This window comes from Phocoena sinus, chromosome 19 (assembly GCF_008692025.1).
Source record: "Phocoena sinus isolate mPhoSin1 chromosome 19, mPhoSin1.pri, whole genome shotgun sequence".
NCBI classification, from domain to species: domain Eukaryota; kingdom Metazoa; phylum Chordata; class Mammalia; order Artiodactyla; family Phocoenidae; genus Phocoena; species Phocoena sinus.
Window position 1 is genome coordinate 57,320,919 of NC_045781.1, and position 22,148 is coordinate 57,343,066.

The 22,148-nt window shown below is 55.1% G+C and overlaps 1 protein-coding gene across 4 annotated transcripts in view; it reads right to left on the reverse strand.

Moving 5' to 3' along the window:
• Window positions 1-22,148, reverse strand: part of FBXO31 (F-box protein 31) — a 44,593-nt gene continuing 22,445 nt past the window's right edge. For 3 of the 4 annotated variants that reach the window (XM_032613047.1, XM_032613045.1, XM_032613048.1), the window contains 7 exons: window positions 19,348-19,424; window positions 16,614-16,781; window positions 15,924-15,998; window positions 8,431-8,540; window positions 7,480-7,633; window positions 6,031-6,392; window positions 1-4,084 (listed from right to left, as the gene is read on the reverse strand). In XM_032613047.1, coding sequence (XP_032468938.1) covers window positions 3,862-4,084; window positions 6,031-6,392; window positions 7,480-7,633; window positions 8,431-8,540; window positions 15,924-15,998; window positions 16,614-16,781; window positions 19,348-19,424 — 1,169 coding nt within the window. In that variant the 3' untranslated portion in view covers window positions 1-3,861. The remainder of the gene's footprint in view (window positions 4,085-6,030; window positions 6,393-7,479; window positions 7,634-8,430; window positions 8,541-15,923; window positions 15,999-16,613; window positions 16,782-19,347; window positions 19,425-22,148) is intronic. The other variant, XM_032613046.1, reaches the window with a different exon arrangement.

The window sequence follows — 22,148 nt, forward strand, 5'->3', positions numbered from 1 at the left end:
TAAGATCTCAGAAGCTGCTTTATGGAGAAACAACCCCCCATGGTTGTCGTGTCCGGGTCACAAGCCAGGACCCAGGCTCGCGGCAGCTGCTTCCTCGGGTCCCGGCCCTGCCCCAGCCGCACCTGGCAAGCCCAAGCGGATGCCTGAGAGCGACCACAACTCTTTCCATCTCCACTGTTGTCTTTCTCACTCACGGGGTGGGGTTTCAAGATCACACAGGATGAAAGTTTTTCTTCTCCAGGCGGACTGTATGATCTCAAACAACAACCAAAAGTACTGAATTAAGCTAAAAAAGCAAAATGTTCTGATCCTTTCACGTGCTCTGGCTGGTCTCCCGGCGAGCACAGAAAGGACCCAGAAGAGGGGCTGCCTTTCTGTCCGAGCCTCAGGTGCCACTGCTGGTCACCTTGGCCCCATAGAAGGCTGGCCTGCAGGCCACCCAGCTGTAAACACCGCTCCGTATGGTTCCCATGCACAGCATCAGGCAAACTGATGGCATTGTGGCTTTCTTCTGTCTCTAAATTGTTCTGAGAACATACAAATTACACTTCAGATCTTCTCCCAAAAGTAAAGACAGAGAAGTCGGCCTACGTTAACACTGGGATGGACCACGAATTGGGTCATCTTATCCTCAAGGCAGGTGAGGGTTATATGAGAACATTCCCGTAGGCATTCTTGAAAGTGTCCAAAAGAACATGGCTAGAGTCAGTCAGGTGCTCCCAGTCTACACTCGAGACACCGTGGTCACAAGGAACTTAGGAAATTCCCCGAATGACAAAGGGCTGAGCAGGTTTCTGATCCTCTTCAGCTCAGCTCACAAGCACTGAAGTGTCCTCACAGCAGCAGCTGTGCAACCTGGGCAACCCGCACACTGCAACCGGCCCTCAAGGTGTCAGGCCGAGAGGGCAGCTGGCTAAGGGAGGGGTCTGGCCATCTGGAAACAACTCAGTTAGAAAGTCTGGCAGGACAACTGCACCCCTGCGCTTGTTCTGCAGGAAGCGGGAATGTAGCTAGTCAGACCGCTGTGCACTCTCCTGCCCTCCGCGTTGGCCAGGGACGCAGGCACCTGGCACTGAGCAGCCTGGTGTCGGGGCAGGAGGGGGCAAGGGGCAGAGCAGGGCGGCTGTGGCTGTGAGCACCAGCCACAGTGAGCTGGACTGTATTGGAGGAGGGGCCAGGCCCACGTCCCACGGCCAAAAAATAAGGTCATTTCCCACAGCCTCACACCAAAAAACGCTCAGTCCCAACAGGGAAAATCGCCAGTGACCCGTGTCTGAAATCTCCAATCACATCATTTCCGATCGACTAGCAGAGCGTGGAGCCCCCCCAGGTACACAGAGGTGCACCTGAGCTTCCTTCCCCAACCTCACGGCAGCAAAGTGGGAGTGAAGGCGGTGCCAACCATGGGAAACATCTAAAGACCCTGCCCCACGTGGACGCTGCCGGCCCCTAATCTGGGTCGAGTGCACCACTGGAACCTGCTTTTTCAAAAGCCCGGTTGCCTTTAGGCCTCGGACGACAACGTCAGCCTTTTTGAATCCTCGCCTACAACTTAACTGGTTGGAAGTTCCCCTCCTGAGCTGGTTGACCGTCTGCCAGGAAGGGGAGCGGCCAGTGCCGGCTTTGTGCACAGAACCGCCACTGTCCCTACACCTCACCTACTGACATCAAGAGCTGGCTGAGCACGGGTCAGACTGGGAGACCTCTGCACGACCGGCTGTGCGGATGACAAGCCCTCACCCTTCATTGCTGCTGACCTGCCTGGCGTCACCCCGGCCACTGCCAGCTCGACAGACCCCACCCACAGGCCCAGGGGCCCCGCCTGACACCAGACACAGAGGCCAACGTGAACGCGGCCAAGAAACCAGGGTTATTTTAGTCACTGTTAGTGGAAACCATGCGTAGGCCAGACACTAGAGGCAGAACAGCATTTGGTTTGAGACTGGTTTTTAATCAGAAGTGCTCATCTTCGATCTCTGTGCGCTTTGTGACGCTGGGGGCCTCAGAGGGAGACGGTCCCTTGGCTCTGGGTAAAATACGCATCTTCTTGATTTTATTTAAACAATGACGAAACCTAGAGAGGAACAGCCTAGCCCAGCTGTCCTCCGTTTCCACGGTCCTCAAGGCTTTGCGGCCAGTCGTCACCGTTGGGGACGGCCATGCTTGGCACGAGAGAACAGCCACGTTGTGAGAGGGAGGGAGCGGCCTCAGGCCCTGAGGCTCAGTCCTTCCAGAGACGCGGGAGCTGGGACCACGTTCCCACCCAACCCCGGGTCCTGCTGGGAGGGGGGCCTACGCGCCTCGGAAGAGACGGCCGACAGTGCCCAGCATGCCCCGGGCAGCCCCACGGAGCCTCCGGGGAGGCCCAGCCTGCGTTTCAAGGCCATGCACAGAGCTTGCTGCTTCTGTGATTCTGGGAGCAAAGGAAGGTCAGAGTCGCCAAATGTGCTGAAGCGGGGGCGGTGGGGGGTTGTTATTTTAGAAAAGGGCTGGTCAGGGAGAACGCTATCACGAGACACAGGCCACGTTTCATGGGACACCTCAGGTTGGTCTCTACATGAAGGCACCACAAAGCTGCCCCTTCCCTGAGGCCCCCGCCCCCAGCGTGAGGGCTCAGCGCAGTCCAGCCGACAAGGACGAGCAACTGGGAAGGAACAGAGTCCGTCCACCCTGGGAAGCCACATGCCCTGGTAGGCAGGTGCAGCCTGGAGGGAGGGCTGAACAGAACTCCAGCAGGTCTGTGCACAGGCACGCGGGGCTCCGCTCTTCAGGAGACAGCAAGATCAGAGCAAGCTCACAGGGGTCCCCAAATGAAGGGGTCAACATGACACAGGGACAATGCCAGCGGAAGGGTCAGCGCCGAGGGTCTGCATGCTGGAGGCTCCCTGAGGGTCCTGGTCTCCAAAGTGCACTCCCTACGTGCAGCGTCCAGAAAGGCCCCCACCCCCCGCAAAGGGACGTCACGCTCACCTGGCACAACCCTTTCTGCTGCTTCGCCCCTCTCAAGAGCGGCACCTGTGTAAACCAAGCAGGAGGAACAGACGCAGGTCATCTCAGAGGGTGCCCTGTCCTGGTTCTGAGACCAGTGGCTGCAGCTCAGGGTCTGACACCAGTGAGTGCGGGGCAGGGGCAGGGCGTGAACTAAGTGAATGCCTGTCTGAACTGCTGCGGTGAAGGTCTAGGTTCTAGAGCCTGAGAGAGGCCGGGCAGGCACACCGCACCGCAGGGACCGGGGTCGGGTGATGCTTGCAGGGCCTCCGAGCTGCTGGAAGGCCTGCAGTGGCGTTCCCTAGTGACCCGTATCATTGGCCCCATTCCACTGATTTGGAAACTGAGATCAGGGTGAAATGCCTTTGTCCAAAATCCAAGCAAGTCGGTAGAGAAGTGGGTCCCAAGCCCGACTCCCTGGAGCCCTTATTCCACACACAGTGCCCCACCTGCCCAGGCTGTGTTGAAGGCACCAAGGCCCTCTGGCTCACTTCCTGCAGAGGGGATGGTGGAGCCCGCACACCTCACCCATGACCCCTTCCATCGGCTGGAGGCAACAGACTCTGTTGCGCTGCGAACCTCCCTGGAGCAGGATTTTGTTTTCCCTAGAAAATGGCCAGTGTCTCCAGTTCAGTCACCTACATGCCCTGCAGCCCGTCCTCTAAGGCGGTTTGTTCTGGTTCTGTTGTTTGTTTCAGACATGCTCAGCTTTCCCATTGCTACTGGCAGATATGTGGGCGTCCACGGAAAGCATCTGGGGAAGCCGCGCAGAGGCTCCTACGAGGAGGTGGGTGTTCCGGTCAGAGGCCGCGTCTCCTGAGCCCACATTGCTGCCCTCCCAGCCCGGGCCGCCCGCCGCGGGGCGGTGGGCCATCAGGAGGCGAGGGACTGGATGTTCTTGAGCATTTCCTCGAAGGCATGTGGGGACGGGGCGTCCGCATTCCGGAAGGCAGCCTGGACCCTGCTGTACAGGCTGAAGGACTTCAACTCCAGCCAGATGAACCCAAAGCGATCCTCGTCGAACAGGACGAAGACCCCGGGGGTGCGCTCGGGGCTGGTGAAGCCGTGGCCGGCGATGAGGCCCGTGCCGTAGAAACTGAACAAGGACAAGAGGGAAAGCGCGGGGAGAGGGGATGAGCGGGGCCTCGAAGGCGCGTGCTGGCCCAAGCCCATCACCCGTGGTCCTGGACGTCTGGAACATTCTCCATTCCACCTCCAGGCCACTTCCACCATCTGCCAGCAACTCTGCACAGAGGTGGGGCCCTGTGCCTTCGGGGAGGCCGGCGTTCACCCCACACAGTCGGGCTCACCCCACCGACCACTGCTCTCTCTCTACCAACTCACCCAACGAAAGGACGAGGGTCCCAGGCAGCCCCACCTCGTATTCTCTATCCCAAAGTACATGTCTTTATGATGCAGACCCAGGTAACAGAAATCTCAATCCCCGGGACAGTTAGGTCCACGTATGAACAACTCAAAATCGTTAATGATTTATTGGCATGCAACTGACATTAACCAGAAGCAGAACTTTCAAATACCCGTTACAGCCAAGTTTTGAGACTCAGGCTGTAATATGTTTGTTTCTTTCTTGCAAAGAACAGGTGACGAGGAGTTAGGGGCTGGTCTGAACCTCCCAATGCGTGGAATGGTGCCTGGGACGCCCACCTCTGCCCACCATGCTGAGGCTCTGCCTGGAGGGAGGGGGACAGCAGCCCTGCGCCTGAGGGCCCATGGCTCAGAGAGTTTGGGGAGGGGGGTGCACCAAGCTTAGATACACAGAGACGAGTGTTGCGCAGGCACTGTGGCAGTGCCAGAGAACGCATGCGCCCCTCCTGGCCGAGCCCCTGATGTTTCGCACCGGGTGGAGGACATCCCATGACACAGCCGGGGGCTGGGCCAGAGCTTCCAGGCCTGCGCTGCCAGAGGGCTCTGAGCTGGCCCTGAGATGCTGCAAGTCGTCAAGTTTCCCCAGGATAACAAAGCCTTTTCCTTTATGACCTTTCAAAAATTCACACATTCACTATGTGTACATCTCCCTCCAGAAAACCCAAATTCAGCCTCTTTTATCACAACTGTATTAACATGAAGAAAATGTAATGAATTTTTTCCATCAAGACCACACAGACGCCTAAATTCCCTTTGGGGAGCTCGGCGTGCGCCCGCCTACACGTGAAAAGCCTAGGAGACCACTGCGGGCACACGAGAGGCAGCAGATGGCCCAGAGGTAAAGAAAGAAACCTTCACACGTAACGTGACAAAGGCAGAGAAAAGTCGGCTGTAATAATCTGCCAGGAGACCGACAGGTTCCTCCCTCAATGAACCCCGAGGTGACTGTCCGTGAGAACTCTCTATGGCGATGGAATGTTCTAGACCTGCGCTGTCGACACACGAGTGGCTGCTGAGCACCTGGAATGTGGCCAGTGGGCCCGAGGGCCTGAATTTTCATTGTATTCTCTGTAGTTAAACTAAACAGCCCTGGAGTGCAGGGGACCCGGGCAGGGCGTGCATCTCTAAGACAGGACCGTGCAAACAGCACGCCAAGTGAGCAGCGAGCAGCAGCGGGCAGGCCCTGTCCCAGACCGGGTCCCACGGCCTCTGTGGGGAGGCTGTTAGAGCCGGGGAGAAACCACACGAAGAAATGAGGAGGCAGTGAGACCCCAAGACAGGCCTTCCCTGCAAGGCCGTCCAGGACGCCGCAAGCAGGCTTTCCAGGGGAGGCGCGGGGAGGGACGCCACGGCCTGCTTTCAGTGCTGCCCGACGTCTCACCTGTCTGCCTGTCTACCTTTGACCTCAGCGGCTGTGCAGTGAGAGACGTTGGGGAGGAGGCCCCCTGCCTGGCAGCTGAGGCCCCCAGAGGGGTGAGGGGACAGGAGCCTCACAGTCTGCTCGGCCCGAGCTGGGACCCGGCCCAAGTAGGCAGAGCTTCCCCACCAGTGCAGGGCCCCCAGCACGGGGTCGGCCCCACCCCAGGCCACCTCCCTGCCGGCCGGGCAGAGCCCCCTCCGGGAAGCCCCGTCTTGCCCGCCCCGCGGCATCCTTACCACATCCTGCAGGTCCGGGGATAGTCCTCGTTCCTCGAGCTCACGCCCACCGGCAGCACAAACGGCTGCCCCTGCCCCGACTGGGCGGGCGGCTCAGCCGCGGCCTCGGCCCCTCCATCCCCGGGCCCCTTGGCCTGCTCGGCGGGTGGCTCCGCGCAGGGCTGGGGGCTCTGCCGGCCGAGGCCCGCGGCGTCCTCGGGCCCACCTTCCTGCTGCTGCTCCCGGCGCACCTGCTCGCGCACCTCCAGGACGATGCGCGAGAGCTCGTTAAAGTCGCGGAGGCTCTCAATGTCGGGCAGGTGGATGCGGTGCCTGAGGTCGATCTCTACCGTCTGCTGACCGGCAGGGATGTTGGGGTCACCCTGCGGAGCCAGCGGGCGGCGGTCAGCAGGCTCAGAGACCGCGGCCTCCAGCCCCGGTCACACCTCCGGCCGAGGGCGCTCGCTCAGCCTTCCTACTGATTTGGCGGCAACCCCTTACAAGTCAGAAGATCCTAGAAGCCCTTACAAAGCAGCACCCAGCGCAGGCAGCCTTCCGTGAAGGACCTCTGAGGACAGGGAACAACAGCACCCACGAGTGACCCTGGGAGGGCCCGCAGGCACATCTGCACCCAAAGACCTCAGGTGGGAGCCAGCCTGCGTGACAGCTGAACAGATGCGCGGCCTAGAGAGGTCCACGGACCCTCCCCTGTCAGACGGGGGACAGGCCGGAAACACCAGCCCAGACTGTCTGCCTGGAACACGAAAGCTCCCCAGCATGAACCTGGGAGAACGCCCAGGCCCCACGGCCTGGTCCCAGGCCCTCGTCCACAGGGAGCCCGGCCAACGGAGCTGCGAGCAGTGCCCTGTGAGGACCAGGAAGAGGCCTGCTCTGCGCCTCCACAGAGACTCCCCCCCCACACCTGCACAGCGACAGGCGAGCACGTGGATAGCAGCCCCTAGAGCGGGTGACAGAGGGCCTGTCATCCGGGACGCCCACTCAGCTCAGAAATCCTCCCACTGCGTTCCCGAGCTGCTGAGGCCAGGCCGGGCCACGGGGGCCGGAGTGCTAATGCAGAGGGTATCCACCATGGCCACACCTCAGGGTCACCCAGGGAGCTCCTGGAGCCCCTCACCGGGCCCACCCCCATTAAATCAGAATCTCTGGGATGGGGCCCCAGCATCAGTGTCTCCTCCACCTCCCCAGGGATCCAGGGTGTGGCCAGGGCTGAGAGCCATGTGGTAAGGCTGCCTTGGAAACATTCAGAATCGCCGGGGGATCCTGTGGAAGGCAGGCCCTGGATCAGCAGGTCTGGGTGGGGCCCGCGTTCCCAGCAAGCTCCCCGGGAAGCAGTGCCACGGTCCGGGGCCCACACTGAGCAGCCAGGGTGCGGCCCGAGTCACACTACACCACGCCGATGTGATGGAGTCCGCACGGTGCTGGGCCTGCCAGGGCAGCCCCTGGACTCACCGTGATCTTCGTGCCCCTGGCGTGCTTCCCGTGGAAGCTGAGCATGACGATCTCCAGGCCGTGGCTGCCGTAGGTGCCCTTGAAGAGGCCAGGCCTGATCAGGTCGTCTGGGTGGCTGGGCGGGAGGTAGATGCGGCGGTAGGTCAGGCAGTTGCTACAGGGGGAGCGGGCAGCATGAGAGCTCGGCCACAGAGCCGCACGGGAGCAGGGGCAGGAGTACGGAGCTCATGCACCTCCGGCCATGCTGCATAGGGCGGGCTGGGCATGGTGGCCCAGGGAAGCCAGGGTGAGCTCCCCACTAGGGGCACCCCTCGTTCCTGAGCTATGCCCCCCCACATGTGCACAGCACACCTCACACCTTCTCCATCACCCTGGGGCAGGGACCCCTGAGACTGCAAAGGGGCTAAACAGGGGCCATGCGACAGGGTCCGGGGGCAGAGGGCACGGCAGCAGGGAGGCTAAGAGGCCCCCCAGGTGGACATGGGAAAGCAACTCTGAGGCTCTAACACACAGGCCAGGCCCGTGATAGCACACAGCTGGTGGGTGACGATAGTCCAACAGACAGAAAACAGACACCGAGGTGGGCCAGGAGACAGGGAGTGTGCTCACAGCACCCTGAGAAAAAGACCGTGTTCACAGTACGCAGAGAGAGGGACTGTGCACACAGCACCCACCGGGAGACCGTGTTCACAGTACCCAGAGAGGGACTGTGCACACAGCACCCACCGGGAGACCGTGTTCACAGTACCCAGAGAGGGACTGTGCACACAGCACCCACCGGGAGACCGTGTTCACAGTACCCAGAGAGGGACTGTGCACACAGCACCCACCGGGAGACCGTGTTCACAGTACCCAGAGAGGGACTGTGCACACAGCACCCACCGGGAGAGAGCCTGTGTCCACAGTACCTGAGACAGAGGCTGCTCACACCCAGCGAGGGGCTGCACTTACTCATACTGACTGGTGTAGATGAACTTCATCAGGATGAGCTCCTGCATGTGCTCGTGGAAAATATCCTCCAGCGTCCGCCCCCATTCTTCCCTCAGCCACGTGCGGAATTCCTTCGAGAGAACACAGGTCACGAAAACCGCCACAACACTAGGGCTCGGAGAGGCTGTGATGCTGAGTGCATGGGATGAAGACAGAGGCCGGGCAGGAGGGAGGGGGGCTGCTGTGTGTTTGGTCTCCCAGCTCCTGGCCTCCCTTCCTGTTGAGGCGTGGCGCCAGGGGCTCTGGTCCCCACTTCCCCCGCCCGACTTCAACAGGAAGGAAGCGCAGGGACCGTGGGGGTCCATTGGGGAGGATGGGGCCGCAGCCCATGTCGAGAGCGCCCAGGAGGCAGCTGGGCAAGCCTCGCTTCTGTGCCACCCACACAGGTGGCGTCTACACTGAGCCTGGTTCTCAGGTTTCTGGGGGAGTGGGCACAGCAGACCCCCATGCCGGCCAAGTCAGCAGAATTGCCTTCTGCAGCCACCAATGAGGAACAGGACAGGGACAGGCGGGGCAGAGAGTGTGGGTGGATTTTCCTTTTTAAAATGTGCCTTCAGGGCTTCCCTAGTGGCGCAGTGGTTGAGAGTCCACCTGCCAATGCAGGGGACGCGGGTTCGTGCCCCGGTCCGGGAGGATCCCACATGCGGCTGGGCCGGTGAGCCATGGCCACTGAGCCTGCGCGTCCAGAGCCTGTGCTCTGCAACCGGAGAGGCCACAACAGTGAGAGGCTCGCATACCGCAAAAAAAAAAAAAAAAAATGTGCCTTCACTGGCATTGACATATACACACTACTATATATAAAACAGATAAGTAATAAGGACCTACTTGTATAGCACAGGGAACTCTACTCAATACTCTGTAATGATCTATATGGGAAAAGAATTTTAAAAAGTGTGGATATATGCATATGTATAACCGATTCACTTTGTACAGCAGGAAATAACACCACATTGTAAATCCACTATACTTCAATAAAAATTTTTTTAATAAAGTAAAATAAAATGTGCCTTCACAGTTATGTTCAGTAAGTATATTTGTAAAAAGAAAACTTTTATGAATACCTCATCCGCAAAGTCCAATAATTCATTATGGAATCGAACAATGAAGGATATTTAGTGCTTACCAGTTTCATTCTGTACACCTAACATAACTAATCCACAGCTCTGGGATCCTAACTCAACAGTGTTTCTAATGAATATCTAGAATTAGCTCTACAAACAGAAGCAAAAGCAATTTATGAAAAGAAAAAGAAAAGCTACAATCTGTCAATTGCTTTAATAGGTTACTGCCCAAACCCTGGCAAAGAAGAGAACTTACTAGTGACTGAAATAAACAACTATTAGAACTACAAGGTCAATATATAAAATTAACTCAATTTTTGTATACTAGCAGCACAAAACTGGAAAGTTTAAAAAAAACTTAAAAATCCTACTTACAACAGCCTCAAAAGACATAGGACTTAGGCATAAACATTACAAAACGTGCGATACCTCTACTCCGAAAACCACTAGATGCTGCTGGAAGGCGGGGGAAAAGGCCTACAGAGCAGAGGCACCTGCGAACCGGGAGACTTGGTATTAGGTCAGCAACTGTCTCCAAACTGATCTACAGACTCAACATCAGGCCAATCGTAATCCCACCATGCTTTCTGTAGAAACTGACAAGCTGATTCTGGAATTCGTTTGGAACATCCAGAGCAATCTTGCAAAAGAACAAGGTTGGAGGATGTACACTAGCGTGCGCTGTGACCCACTACAAGATGACAGTAACCGAGATGGTACCTGAGCAAGAGGGCAGAACTAAAGACAGAGCCTGGAGGGAGCTCCCTGGTGGCCTAGTGGTTACGATTCCGGGCTTTTGCTGCCATGGCCTGGTTGGGGAACTGAGATGCCGCAAGCTGTGCAGCCAAAAAAAAAAAAGAGAGAGAGAGAGAGAGCTTGGAAACACCCACGTGTGTCTCAGGAGTGGACTTTCGATCACAGCATCCAAGTCACCTCCCAGGGAAAGAAAGTCTTTTACACAAATGGTGCTTGAACAACTGCACAACCACAGGGAGCAAAGGAGCCCCGATCCCCACCTCACACCACACACACGAACCATTCAAGATGGGTCACAGACCGAAAAGTAAAGGGAAGCTACCAAACTTCTAAAAAGAAGTGAGAGAGAGAGACACTCTCTTTGCAACTGGAGGGTAAGCAAAGTTTTTTAAGACAGAAAACAATAACCACTAAGGAAAAAACTTGACAAATTAGACTTCACCCAAATCAAAATCTTCCACTTAAGTGGCTTAACTCATGAAGGGTAGGCCCTTAAAAAAAAAATCAAATAGAGAAATAACAGATAAAAATGGAAGTAAAAGAATGTAGTGATTTCAGTGTTACCATGGTGCATAGTCAGACTTGAGCTAAATACCATGCAGCTGGCCTGCGAACAGCCATGATCTTATTTACTTTGCATGAGAAGGTCAGTCATTAAGAATACCAAGCAGACCCAATTACTCAGAACAAATATGCTTACTATGAAATTATCTTACCAGGTATGTATCCACAAGGAAAAACACAGGGGCCTAGAACATATCAGACAAGACTAAGTCCACTGTGGACCCAGGGCTCGTCCACCACGGCCAACACCGCCCCATCACTGCTTCACTCTGCACAGCGGCCTAGGAGCTGGGTGCTAACATCTTCCCTGTTCTACAGAGGTTTGGGGCTTGGAAAAGTCAACAGACCTTTCCAGAGCCACCCAGCTAGCAGATGGCAGAATTAAACCTGACCAAAGGCCACGTGCTAACCGGTCTCATCTCTGCCAGGGCCAATGCCAAGGCTGGCAGGAACGTGGTGAGGCAGGGGGCTCACGTGCCCTGATGGGCTGTAAACGGGGACCAGCAAACTGACAGCACGTAAAGAGAATCTGGAATATCTTCAGGGCCTTTTACCCAATTCCATTGCTGTACAATCCAAAACCACAACGTTTTTGCAGAGTTCAGGCAGTGGGTCACAGTAATAATGCCCGGCATCTCTCCTGGGCGGCTCCGACCAGCTCTGGCACTAAGTCATTCAGCGTCTTACTCAACCCTCCAGAATCACTCGGCACCGCAGGTAATCTCATGGCCCCATTTTACAGACAAGGGCTGAGGCTCCCAGAGGCTAAGTCACTGAGTCACATGGTCAGGAGGGTAACAGGGGGGAATATCTGACCACGAACCCCAAGTCCAACTGCAGGATGGTCACACACCTACAGTCATTACAGCGCAGCAGATGACAGATGGAACGCTGCATTAAAAATAAAGTTTGTAGGGACCTTCCTGGTGGTCCAGTGGTTAAGATTCCACACTTCCAACGCAGGGGGCACGGGTTCAATCCCTGGTCAGGGAACTAAGATCCTGCAGGCTGCGCAGCGTGGCCAAAAAAAAAAAGTTCGTAAAGAATTCTAATGAGACTGGGAAATGTTTCTGGAATAACGGTTAAGCTAAAAAAAAATAGAAAAACTATCCAAATTAGATAGTTAGACTGCAATGACATCACGAAGGCTGAAGGAAACTTGAAGGGATGATGGAGGACGGGCACGGAGGCCGCTCCTTGTGGGGCTGTGTCAGCACTCTTTTCCCTCCCGATTCTGAGGATTTCGGATCTGATGATGACGAGGTATCATTTTAGGAATGTGGCGAGAAAGTACATAAGACAAAGGAAAGCAAAATAAAAGCCACTTGTGTGCCACTGAGGGGAGTCCAGCGCCAGAGCCTTCTGCAGGGCCGAGCAACCGCAAGTAGGCCAGGCCACACGCCCTTCCCTACCTCTGCTCCCCCTCACAGCGCCGCCACCCCCCCCACCCCGATTTCCAGAAGCCTCAGGCTGCAGGGCCTGGACGGGCGCGGGCAGGGAGGGAAGAGCCAGGAAGAAGAGCAGGCAGCGTCTGCAGCGGGAGCCAGAGAGCAGACGCACTGCTGGGGTCTGGGCGGGCGAAGGCCTGAGCTGCTCTCAAAGGCCCGGGAGATGAAGCTGCAGTTTGAGCAGCACAAGGGAGGGCCCCCAGGAGGGGCACGTAAGGAGCAAGCAGGACACCCCAGTCCTGAGGGGCCAGATCCCGCCGCAGGACGTGGCCTTGGAAGGTGCACAAAGCTGGCAGAAGTCCCAGAACTGGGGACCGGGATGGGGAATGCGGTGGTTGGCAAGCCTCAGGGTGCAGCGTATGCAGAGCTGGCCTTGGGTGTTGACGAAGGGATCACAGCCAGCACGGCCTGCAGGGGCTGGGGCGGGCATCTCCACATCTCTCCACGGTACCAAGGACAGCCTTCTGCCTGGAGACAGTGATAAGCAAGGCCCGTTCACCTTCCTACCCTCCTAGGCCACCAGGAGTCCTCCATTCCCTTGGGAAGCACCCTGGTGGCCCAGAATTTTAAGTGACTATCAACCATCAGAGCATAGAGCAGCCCGGAATCCGGGGCCGAGACTTTCACCTCTTCTTCAGAGCTGTCAGGACACACGGCGGTGCCCACCTCACGGCTCCTCCTCTCTCCCTGGAGCCTGAAGCCACGCTCTGGGTCTGAAAGACTCAGCTACAGAGTGAAGATGTATCAGGCTGACACAGGAATCCATGGGAGAACCCGTCCCCCAGTCCCCCAGCTCCCCGCTTGGAGGGCAAGAGGGAGGGAGACAGGAGACGGCACAAGGAGCCAGCAAAGTGGCCCCGGGTAACTGAGACGGACAGAGTGACTGTGCCTCACACAGCAAGCCCCCCTGCCCCCATGACTCTAGGATGGATCCCTCGGCACCTCAGGCAGCCCAGCCCCTGCCCTGCCTGCAGACGTGCGGCATCTCCCCACCCCAGACCGGCAGGAGTTCCAAGTCCACTATTAAATGAGTCCGAGGCCTAGAGACAAAAGAAAGGCTCCCCAGTTCTAGAAGCCAGCAAAAGACTGCTCCTAAAGCCAAAGACAGCACAAAAAATGTTAAACCAAGCCCGTTCATCAATGCAGAAGTCCTAAATAAAACAGGATCAAAGAGCATCCAGGAGCAGAGAGAACTGTACCCCACGATCAAACAAGCTCTCTTTTCACGACTTCAAAGTGGTTAGAAATCTATTAACCTAAGTCATCACATTACTAGATTAAGGGGGAAAAAAATCACCTGATGGTTTCCACAGATGCTAAAAAAAACGGGTAAATTCAACATCATTTCTCAATTAAAACAAAGCCCTCTTAATAAAACACGAATAAACAGCTCCATCCCTAGCATAATAATGTATATCTTGACCCCAAGGCCACCTTGCTGCCTCGGGACAGGACCATGTGAACCACACCCACCACTAGACAAGGGTGCTGTCCTCACCACAAGGGGTCAAGGAAGAAGGAAATGTCATGATTTGCAGATAATCAGTATTATCCTGGAAAACTCAAGGTAATCAACTCAAAGATGCTCATAAATGAAAGACAGGCAGTAAGATGGGTGGGTACAAAATTAATATGCAACAGCTTTTATATATAAAATCACCAGCTGAAAGATACGAGAGCCAAGAGTCCATTTACAACAGCAACAAAAGACCAGACGCTTTACAACAAACGTGCACGATCTACCTGAAGAAAATCAAATTCAAATGGCAGCACAGGACAAAGATGGCGTTTTGAATCGCAGAGAAAACCTGCATCACTCAGCACCAGTGCTGGGGTGACTGAGGGGTACCTGCACTACAGCCAAGGCGGGCTGAAGCTCACTCTACAGAATAAACCCACAGAACCAGTGATAAATGTGGGAAACAAACGCGTGAAAATGAAAACACGAGCGCGTCTGTAAGTATGATTTCAAAGTGGGGAAAGGATTTTAAGATGACATCAAACTAAGAAGCTATTCACGGGCTTCCCTGGTGGCGCAGCGGTCGAGAGTCCGCCTGCCGAGGCAGGGGACGCGGGTTCGCGCCCCGGTCCGGGAAGATCCCACGTGCCGCGGAGCGGCTGGGCCCGGGAGCCACGGCCGCTGAGCCTGCGCGTCCGGAGCCTGTGCTCCGCAACGGGACAGGCCACGGCAGTGAGAGGCCCGCGTACCGCAAAAAAAAAAAAAAAACCAACTAAGAAGCTATTCAGGAAGGGGAACTCCCTGGCAGTCCAGTGGTTAGGAGTCTGCGCTTTCACTGCCCAGAGCCCGGGTTTGATCCCTGGTCGGGGAGCTAAGATCCCGCAAGCCACACAGTGTGGCCAAAAAAAAAAGGAAAAGACAGATACAACTGCAAATATAAAAATTAAAAACTAAATTCTACAAGTGAAAACATACCTCATTTCAAGACAAAAGAATGAAGGAGGAAAAAATATTTGCATCTTGTATCTTGTAAGGGTTCACTTCCTCACAGGATGAAAGCTCCTACAAATCAATTAGAAACATAACAACGGCGAACAGAACCAGGCAAAGGATAAGAACACAGATTTCACAGAAAAGGAACCACAGGACACTAATCTTAGCCTCAGACATAGGAGAAATGCAAATTAACCACCAAAGTCAGGATTCCAACAAAGCATTTTATTCTCACCTTAACTTCTAGGTGTTTTTCTAGTTTCCACAAGGAGCATGTTATTACCTTCATAATGAGAAAAAGTACCATTCCGTCTCCAAATTGGTGAGGCCACACACGGTAGTTGGCTCACAGGAACTTTCTCTGATCCCAGAGTCTGTTATTTCCAGAAATCCATTACATGGCCCTTTTAAGGTCTCAACAGCTGAGGAGGTTCTATTCTTGGAAAATATGCTGTTGACGTGTTTCACTTAAAAGTGGACTTGGAACAGCCACTGATGTGTATGTGGTTGTATGTGAGACTGTGAATGACAGTGTTATTAGGGAAGGAGGCACGTCACTACCATCGCCTTCACGTACCATGCATTCGGGAAAACAAGGGCCTCGTTTACCCTCAACAGATTCCAAGCAGCACGTGTGTACTCCCCACCTGCGCTGTCTCCCCGCACACCCCTGGCTACCAGGGACCCAGCAGACTCAGAAACGCTAAGAGATGCACCCGACAAATAAACGCAAGCTGCGACGAGCATCCTGTATTGAAAGGTCTGAGGTTTCCCTAAGAATGTTTCGAGATGGTGGTGTAACTAACACTCCAAGGCGATGGGAGATTACTCGTGCAGAAAGGAAACCCGAAGACACTCACGCAGGCTCATCTACCACATGGCTGTGACCTGGGAACCTCCACCACAGGGTTCACACCAATAAAGGCCTCTGGTCTCCCTGCAATTCACATCCAGGAAGAGACTCCACCGCCCACGGGCCTGTTGTCAAAGGGGCGACGGAGAACCAGGTAGAGAACTATTTCTACTCGGCCCGTTCATCCTGGGGGTGGTGGGGACTCAGAACCTGGGCCCAGCACACACGCCCACAGCGCCAGCATGAGCCCGGGAGGCGGCCCTCCCTTCAAACCACCCACCCTCTCAGCTGCCCCGCAGGACAGGAGGGTCCGGCCTCACCTCCTGCCTCCCACCAGACATCCTGTGGTGGTCCGTCTGGTTGCACTTGGTGGAGAACTCGTCCTTCTTCACGATCTTGAGTGTCCACAACAAGGAGAAAGGGTAACGAGTCAGCCCCTAACCCCCACCAGAGCAGGCGTGCACCAGTCCCTCCCGCACCCACGCATCCCACTCATCTACAGGACCCCAAGAGGCCACCAGATCGCGGCTGCTCTAAGAAGGAAGGTTGGAACCCCCCTGAGCACACGCTTCCCTCCCAGGGGGCCAGGCGTCGTTGTCCCCCGGGGCGTCCGAGAGCAGCACAGAGGGGCTGGCGCTCTCCTACTGAGATAGAGAACAGGCTTGCTCCCGGGCTGGCCACCTGCCAGGCCCACATCCGAGAGCAGAACGTCTGGTTCCAAGTTGATGCCCTTGCGAAGAGGAGAAAAAGGAACAGTGAGGAATCTCGCTTGGAAGGACAATTGGCTCTAACCAGAGGCAGAATCCGGGGAGGCTCCGGCAAGTGAATCTCTGAGGAGCGACAGCGGCATAGCGCACAGAAGGGCCAGGCCAGGGCCCACTTCCCGGTCCTGCTGGCCGGCATGGGCGTGGTGCACAGCTGGGAAGACCCTGGCAAACAGCTGGCAGCAGGCCCGGGACGAAGTGAGGAGACCCAGCCCCTTACCTGCACACGCTGCCCCGCGTGCTCACCTGGACGTGGCCATTGTGGGGCCCCCTGTGGCCGTACATGCACTCCACCGTGGCCGACTTCCTCTCCATCAGGTGGATTCGGAACAAGGGCTTGAACCGCATCGGGTCGTCCACATGAGGGTCGTGGGGAGGCAGGTACATCCAACCAATGATGAACAAGCCATCCACCTGTGCAGAGGTCCACACACGGCTGAGGGGGAGGCGGAGGCTCAGCATCCGCACCCCCAGATCACCACGAGGACCATTCCTGTCTTCACACTCCGGTCCCGCAGGGACCCTGGGGCCCCATCTAGCGCAGCAGGACGAGCACAGCCCCGCCCACCAGTGTGTGTTAATCGAACAGTGGTTTATGCAACATGGTGACTAAAGCTGATAACGCTGCTCTATCACTGAAATCTACTAAGAAATAGAACTCAGTGCTCTCCCCACCCCTCAAAAAAAAAATAAAAATGTGAGGTGATGGGTACGTTAATTAACTAGACGGGAGAATCCTTCCACGGTGTACTTGTACATCAAATCAGATCACCACAATGTACGTTTTATATATCTTACAGTTTTGTCAATTATACCTAAATAAAGCTGAAAAAGTAACAATGTTTTAATAGAAAATATAGTGGTTAGCCCCAAATCCGAGCAAACCTTTTAGAGAGAACTTCCAGCTATGAAGTGGGGGTGGGTAGGCGCCGGGAGCACAAGCTAAAAGACATAAGAAAGAAGCAGGAATGATCCAGAAAGTGCGACACCCAGTAGGGCAACTGACCAGAGGAAAACGGGAGTGCTGCTTTCCACAGAAGAGATTCAGGAGGCAAAACAAAGCAGGCAGCACGAGGGCCTGCTTAGATCCTCGTGTGAACAAGCCAGCTGTCGAAGGCGGTTCTGAGACCGTCAGGGAGCCTCGAGCGTGGACTGGGCCTCAGGTAATCCAGGAACTACTGCCACTGCTGTGAGGCGTGGTCAGGACCTCACATGTGTGGGAACGTGCAAAACACCCACATGGTTAGAGATCCACACTGAAGTACAGACATGAACTGACACGGGCCCGGGATCTGCTTTAAAATACGGAAAAGAAAAGGCAAAGGGGCAGAGACAGACACCGTGAACCTGGCGCACTACGGCCAACCTCTGAGTCCAGGAGGTGGGCGTCTGTGGGCGTTCACCCAGCCATTCCCACTACCCTTGTATGTGTTCAAAATGGCAAATGATAAAAGTGGTGATCAGGTCAAAGGAGGGGGCAGTCTCCAGGCACGTTCTCAGTGGAGGGGAGGGGGTGGCCTCTGTAGCCCACTGGGGATGCCCCAGCAGTCGCTCCTGCCTTCCTGGAGGAGCCTGGGTCCACAGCTTCCGGCTCTAGCGACAGAGGAGAGAACTTAATCGCTAACCGTCTGAGACAAGAGCCAATTGGCGGTGTTCTGTCATAGGCTCCATTTTCCCCTAATTATCCCCTGCTTTCAGAAGCCTTTTTTTTTTTTTTAACTCTATTACTCACTGCCAGTAAGACAAACAATTATCACCCTCCCCGACTAAAAGAAAGGAAAGAACCTGCCCACGTTGGGAGCTGTCTGTCTTGGCCCCTGTGAGAATGTTCTAAAAGCAAGGCTTCCCCAGTGATATTAAACAGAACAAATATAAAGCAAGTTTCTTAACAGATGTTTCCACCAAATTATAAAAAATATGAAGCAATATTTATCCCTGCCCAAACCCCACTTGGTGAGCAAAATACAGAGTGACGAAGTAACCAGTCACCCCGTGGCCTACGTGAACCAGGCTCGGGGGAGGCCACAATGAGGCTCCCCGGGGGCCCCAAAGGCCACAGCGAGGCAGACCCATGAGCCGTGACACGAGCTGCGGCCAGTCCCCTGGACTTGGCTTCTGGCCTGCCAAGCGCATGTGCAGCGCCGGCCAAAGGGCACCTGGCTGTGTTTTCCCTGCACCATCAGCGGCGGCAACATCGAGGCCAGGCCCCTGCCCAGAGCTCAGCAAGTACAATGGCCCCACTCAGGTCCCGGCTTCTGTCCCAGAGGCACCACTCGTGCCTGGCAAGAGCACCGGCGAGGGCTGCATCCTGCTAGACGCCGACACCAGTTAAGCCCAAGAAAAGTCAGATCTGAGTTTCTCAAATGGACTCAAAAATGAGCAGCTATTATATGCTTCTAGGCAAGTGACCTAGAAGCATATAAAAATTAAAACCAGAAGACTCTTCTCCTGGCTACGACCAAGAAGCTTGTATCAAACAGCCCATCCTGCTGAGACCAGCTATAAAGCCTGAATAAAGGAAAGTTAAAATGCTGCTTGTAGACCTCAGGGGGCAAGCCTGAAGAGAAGGGACAGACACCTGCCATGACACCAAGCCTATGCCACTTGGTCCCCGCGTGGAGCGGGCCTGGCGTGGGCTTTCTGTCTAGGGCCAGCCTCCGAGGGCCCCACATGGCCTCCTTTTCTTTTAGCCTGCAGACCCGATTTAGGGCAACGAACCAGTGCACAAACCAACACTGGAGTGCCCCGGGGGTGTGAAGGCCGATGGCCCTGAGTGTCCAAGAGGCAGGGACCGGGGAAGGCATCCCGTCACCACGAAGTTCGTGGGTGTGGCAGAAGCCAAGAGCTACTTAAAATGAATCTCTGCTCTCTAGGAAAATAAAACCTGGCCCAATGAGTCTTTGTGAACAACTGGCCTGCCCCTTGGAGGGAGGACGCAGTCCCGTCCGCAAGAACCCAGGCGCGACGCTCTGGGACTTACCACCACGTTCAGCAGTCCTCCATACGGCCCGATATCTGGCTGCCACAGTCCCAAAATGTGTCTGTATCGGTGAAGCACTACAGGGAGAGAGAGAGGACAGGACTTCATCAGAGCCAGCTGATCTTCACTTTACAGTCAATAATCGGAGGAAAGGGCGTGAGGAAGAGGAGGGACGTGTGAAGAAATCCCTCACGGAGGCTCGTAACAGAGCCTTGCAAACAAATGTGGATTCAAGCAAATATTACAAGTGTCTAAATCATTCTAAGAGTGAAAATGTAACAGACAACTGGGTCATTTTGAAACCCAGCCTCTGCGTATCAGCTCCAATGACAAAGAACTGCTGCTTCGAAGGACGTGCAGTGGGCGCCCCTGTGAAGCAATGAACCGCCCCTCCCGTCAGTCTACACAGCGGAGGAGACGTGGGACTCTTTACCAGGGGCAGAGTCCAAAACATCATGGGGCTGTAGAGTAAGATTTAATTGGATCATCTGTCTTTCTTTTACACACACACACACACACACACACACACACACATTCCCCCTTATTTCAAAAGCAGCGCATGTATATTCACTGAGGGCAACGGGAGAAAAGGGCACCTGATGCCGACCTGAGACCCCACTGCACGGCCACGGCCAGCACAGTAAATGCCCTGGGAAGAGTCCTTCGCTTCCATTTCCTCTGCCTGTGTATTTGTTGAGTGAACAGTGAACAAGTGAAAGAATGAGCAAACTGCACAAAGAAGACAACCAGCTCATGCAGGGCCCTGCCTGCCAGCTTCAGGGTCTGGGGTCTCTCTGCAGCCAGTGTGTGGTGGCAAAGTTTATATGTCAACTGGACTTGGCCATGGGGGGGCCAGACATTCGTAGTCAAACATTATTCTGGTATGTCTGTGTTCCCGGATGAGATTAACATTTAAATCTGTGGACAGAGAAAGCAGACTGTCCCCCCTAGTGTGGTGGGCCTTGTCCAATCAGTTGAAGGCCCGAGCAGAAGAAGGCTGGTGCTCCCACCAGCAAGGAGACACTCCTGCTGCCTGGCTGCAGGCTGGGATATCAGCCTTTTCTAACTTCGAACTCTAACTAAATCATGGGCTCTTCCTGAAGAGGACAAAAAGGCTAACCCTCCCACAAACAGAGGGGAATTTTCTCCTGCCCGACTGCGTTGAGCTGGGACATTGGTCTTTTCCAGCCTCTGGATTCGAACTGAAACATGGGCTCTTCCTGGGTCTGGAGGCTGCCGGATTTCGGACTGGAACTACACCATCAGCTCCTGTGGGTCTCCAGCCTGCTGACTGGAGACCCTGGGACTTGTCAGCCTCCATAGCTGTGCGATCTAATTCCTTATAATAATCTCTTTATACATGAAGAAATTGGTTCTGTGTCTGAAGGCCCTGTAATACTCAGTGGGAGCCATGGGCGGTCTCCAGGTGCTGGAGCTGCATCATCACAACCGACTTCAGGAAGGGAGACCAAGCAGCAGAGCCCAGAGGGGCCCGAGCCCAGACCGCAGCTCTCCAGCCACCGCTTGGTCTGGGGAACAGAGAAGAGGAACATGAGGCCAGAACCATCCCAAGCCTGCAGGGCATGCCGACGGCTGGTGGGAAAATACCAACCGTTCCCTAGGTTTCAGCCTGAAGACACACTTCTCTAAACGAGCCTCGATGGTCTGCACGGCGCCTGCCACTCATGCTGTGTGCAATCCTCTGAGTCGGTTTACACGACACACATTAAAGTCAGTGGTTATTTTATGGCCATACCCTGATGGGTTTTGTGTTTGTTAAACAAGCAATAATGAGCAGGGTCAGGAGCCGTAAACAAATACTGAACTCAGACAGTGCAACACACACTCAGGTGTTTAGGGGTGAAATTGACTGACGGCTGCCAGTTATCTTGAAATGCATCGCAAAACAAGATGGATGGAGGGACGAGTGTGTGGGAGTGAAGTGGAGCAGGGTGCTATGGAATCGGGTAAATGGGTGTTCACTGCACAATTCTTTCTACTTTTCTGCGTGTTTTTAAAATTTCACGATAAAATAGTGGATAAAAAATTAAATAGGCCCATATTGCATGGTCTTCTCTTGTCTCCCCTCCCCTCATCTCCCAACTTGACTGCTGACAACGCCTGGTTCTTTCCAGGATCAATCAATCTGATCTCGAAGCCCCTGGAAAGACTGTTCAAAGAATATGCCCCAGACTCAGCAATTCCCAAAGGGGAGTTCCTTGCTTTGCTTTAAAAGCAACATCTCTTTGAAATAAAAGTTCAGCCTCCCATGTGTGCTTAGAGCAGCAATTGTCTCTGGATTTTAAGCTCTGTGCCCATTAGAAGACTCAGGTGTGCCCCTCGCCCCCGCTGACACGACGCTGGCTCGCCCAGCCTGGGCCCACCCAGGACAATCCGAGGGGAGGTCAGAGACCAACGTCGTCATGTGGACCGTGAGGCACGGGGTTTCCTCAGGCCACGTGACACCTGTGTTCTATAACCTGTTCTTTAAGAAGTCTCAGAGTTAGTCTGGCAGAAGTGACCTGAAAGACTCAGCAAGTCCAGGCAGCACTCAGACAGAAGGAGTCCACTTGAGTCACATGAGACTCTAGGTGTCAGGAGTGGGAGGGCAGCCTGTCCCCACGGCGACCTTGTGTGCCCAGGGCCTGCTGGGCAGGGCAGCTCTAAGGCGTCACCACCACAGGAGGTACGGAGCACGATGAGCTCAGGCACCGGCCCCTGTGCTCTCCTCTGACCCGCACCCGGACCCTGCCTAGGGCACACAAGGGGCCTGCGGGCTTAAGACAGAATCCACAGCACCT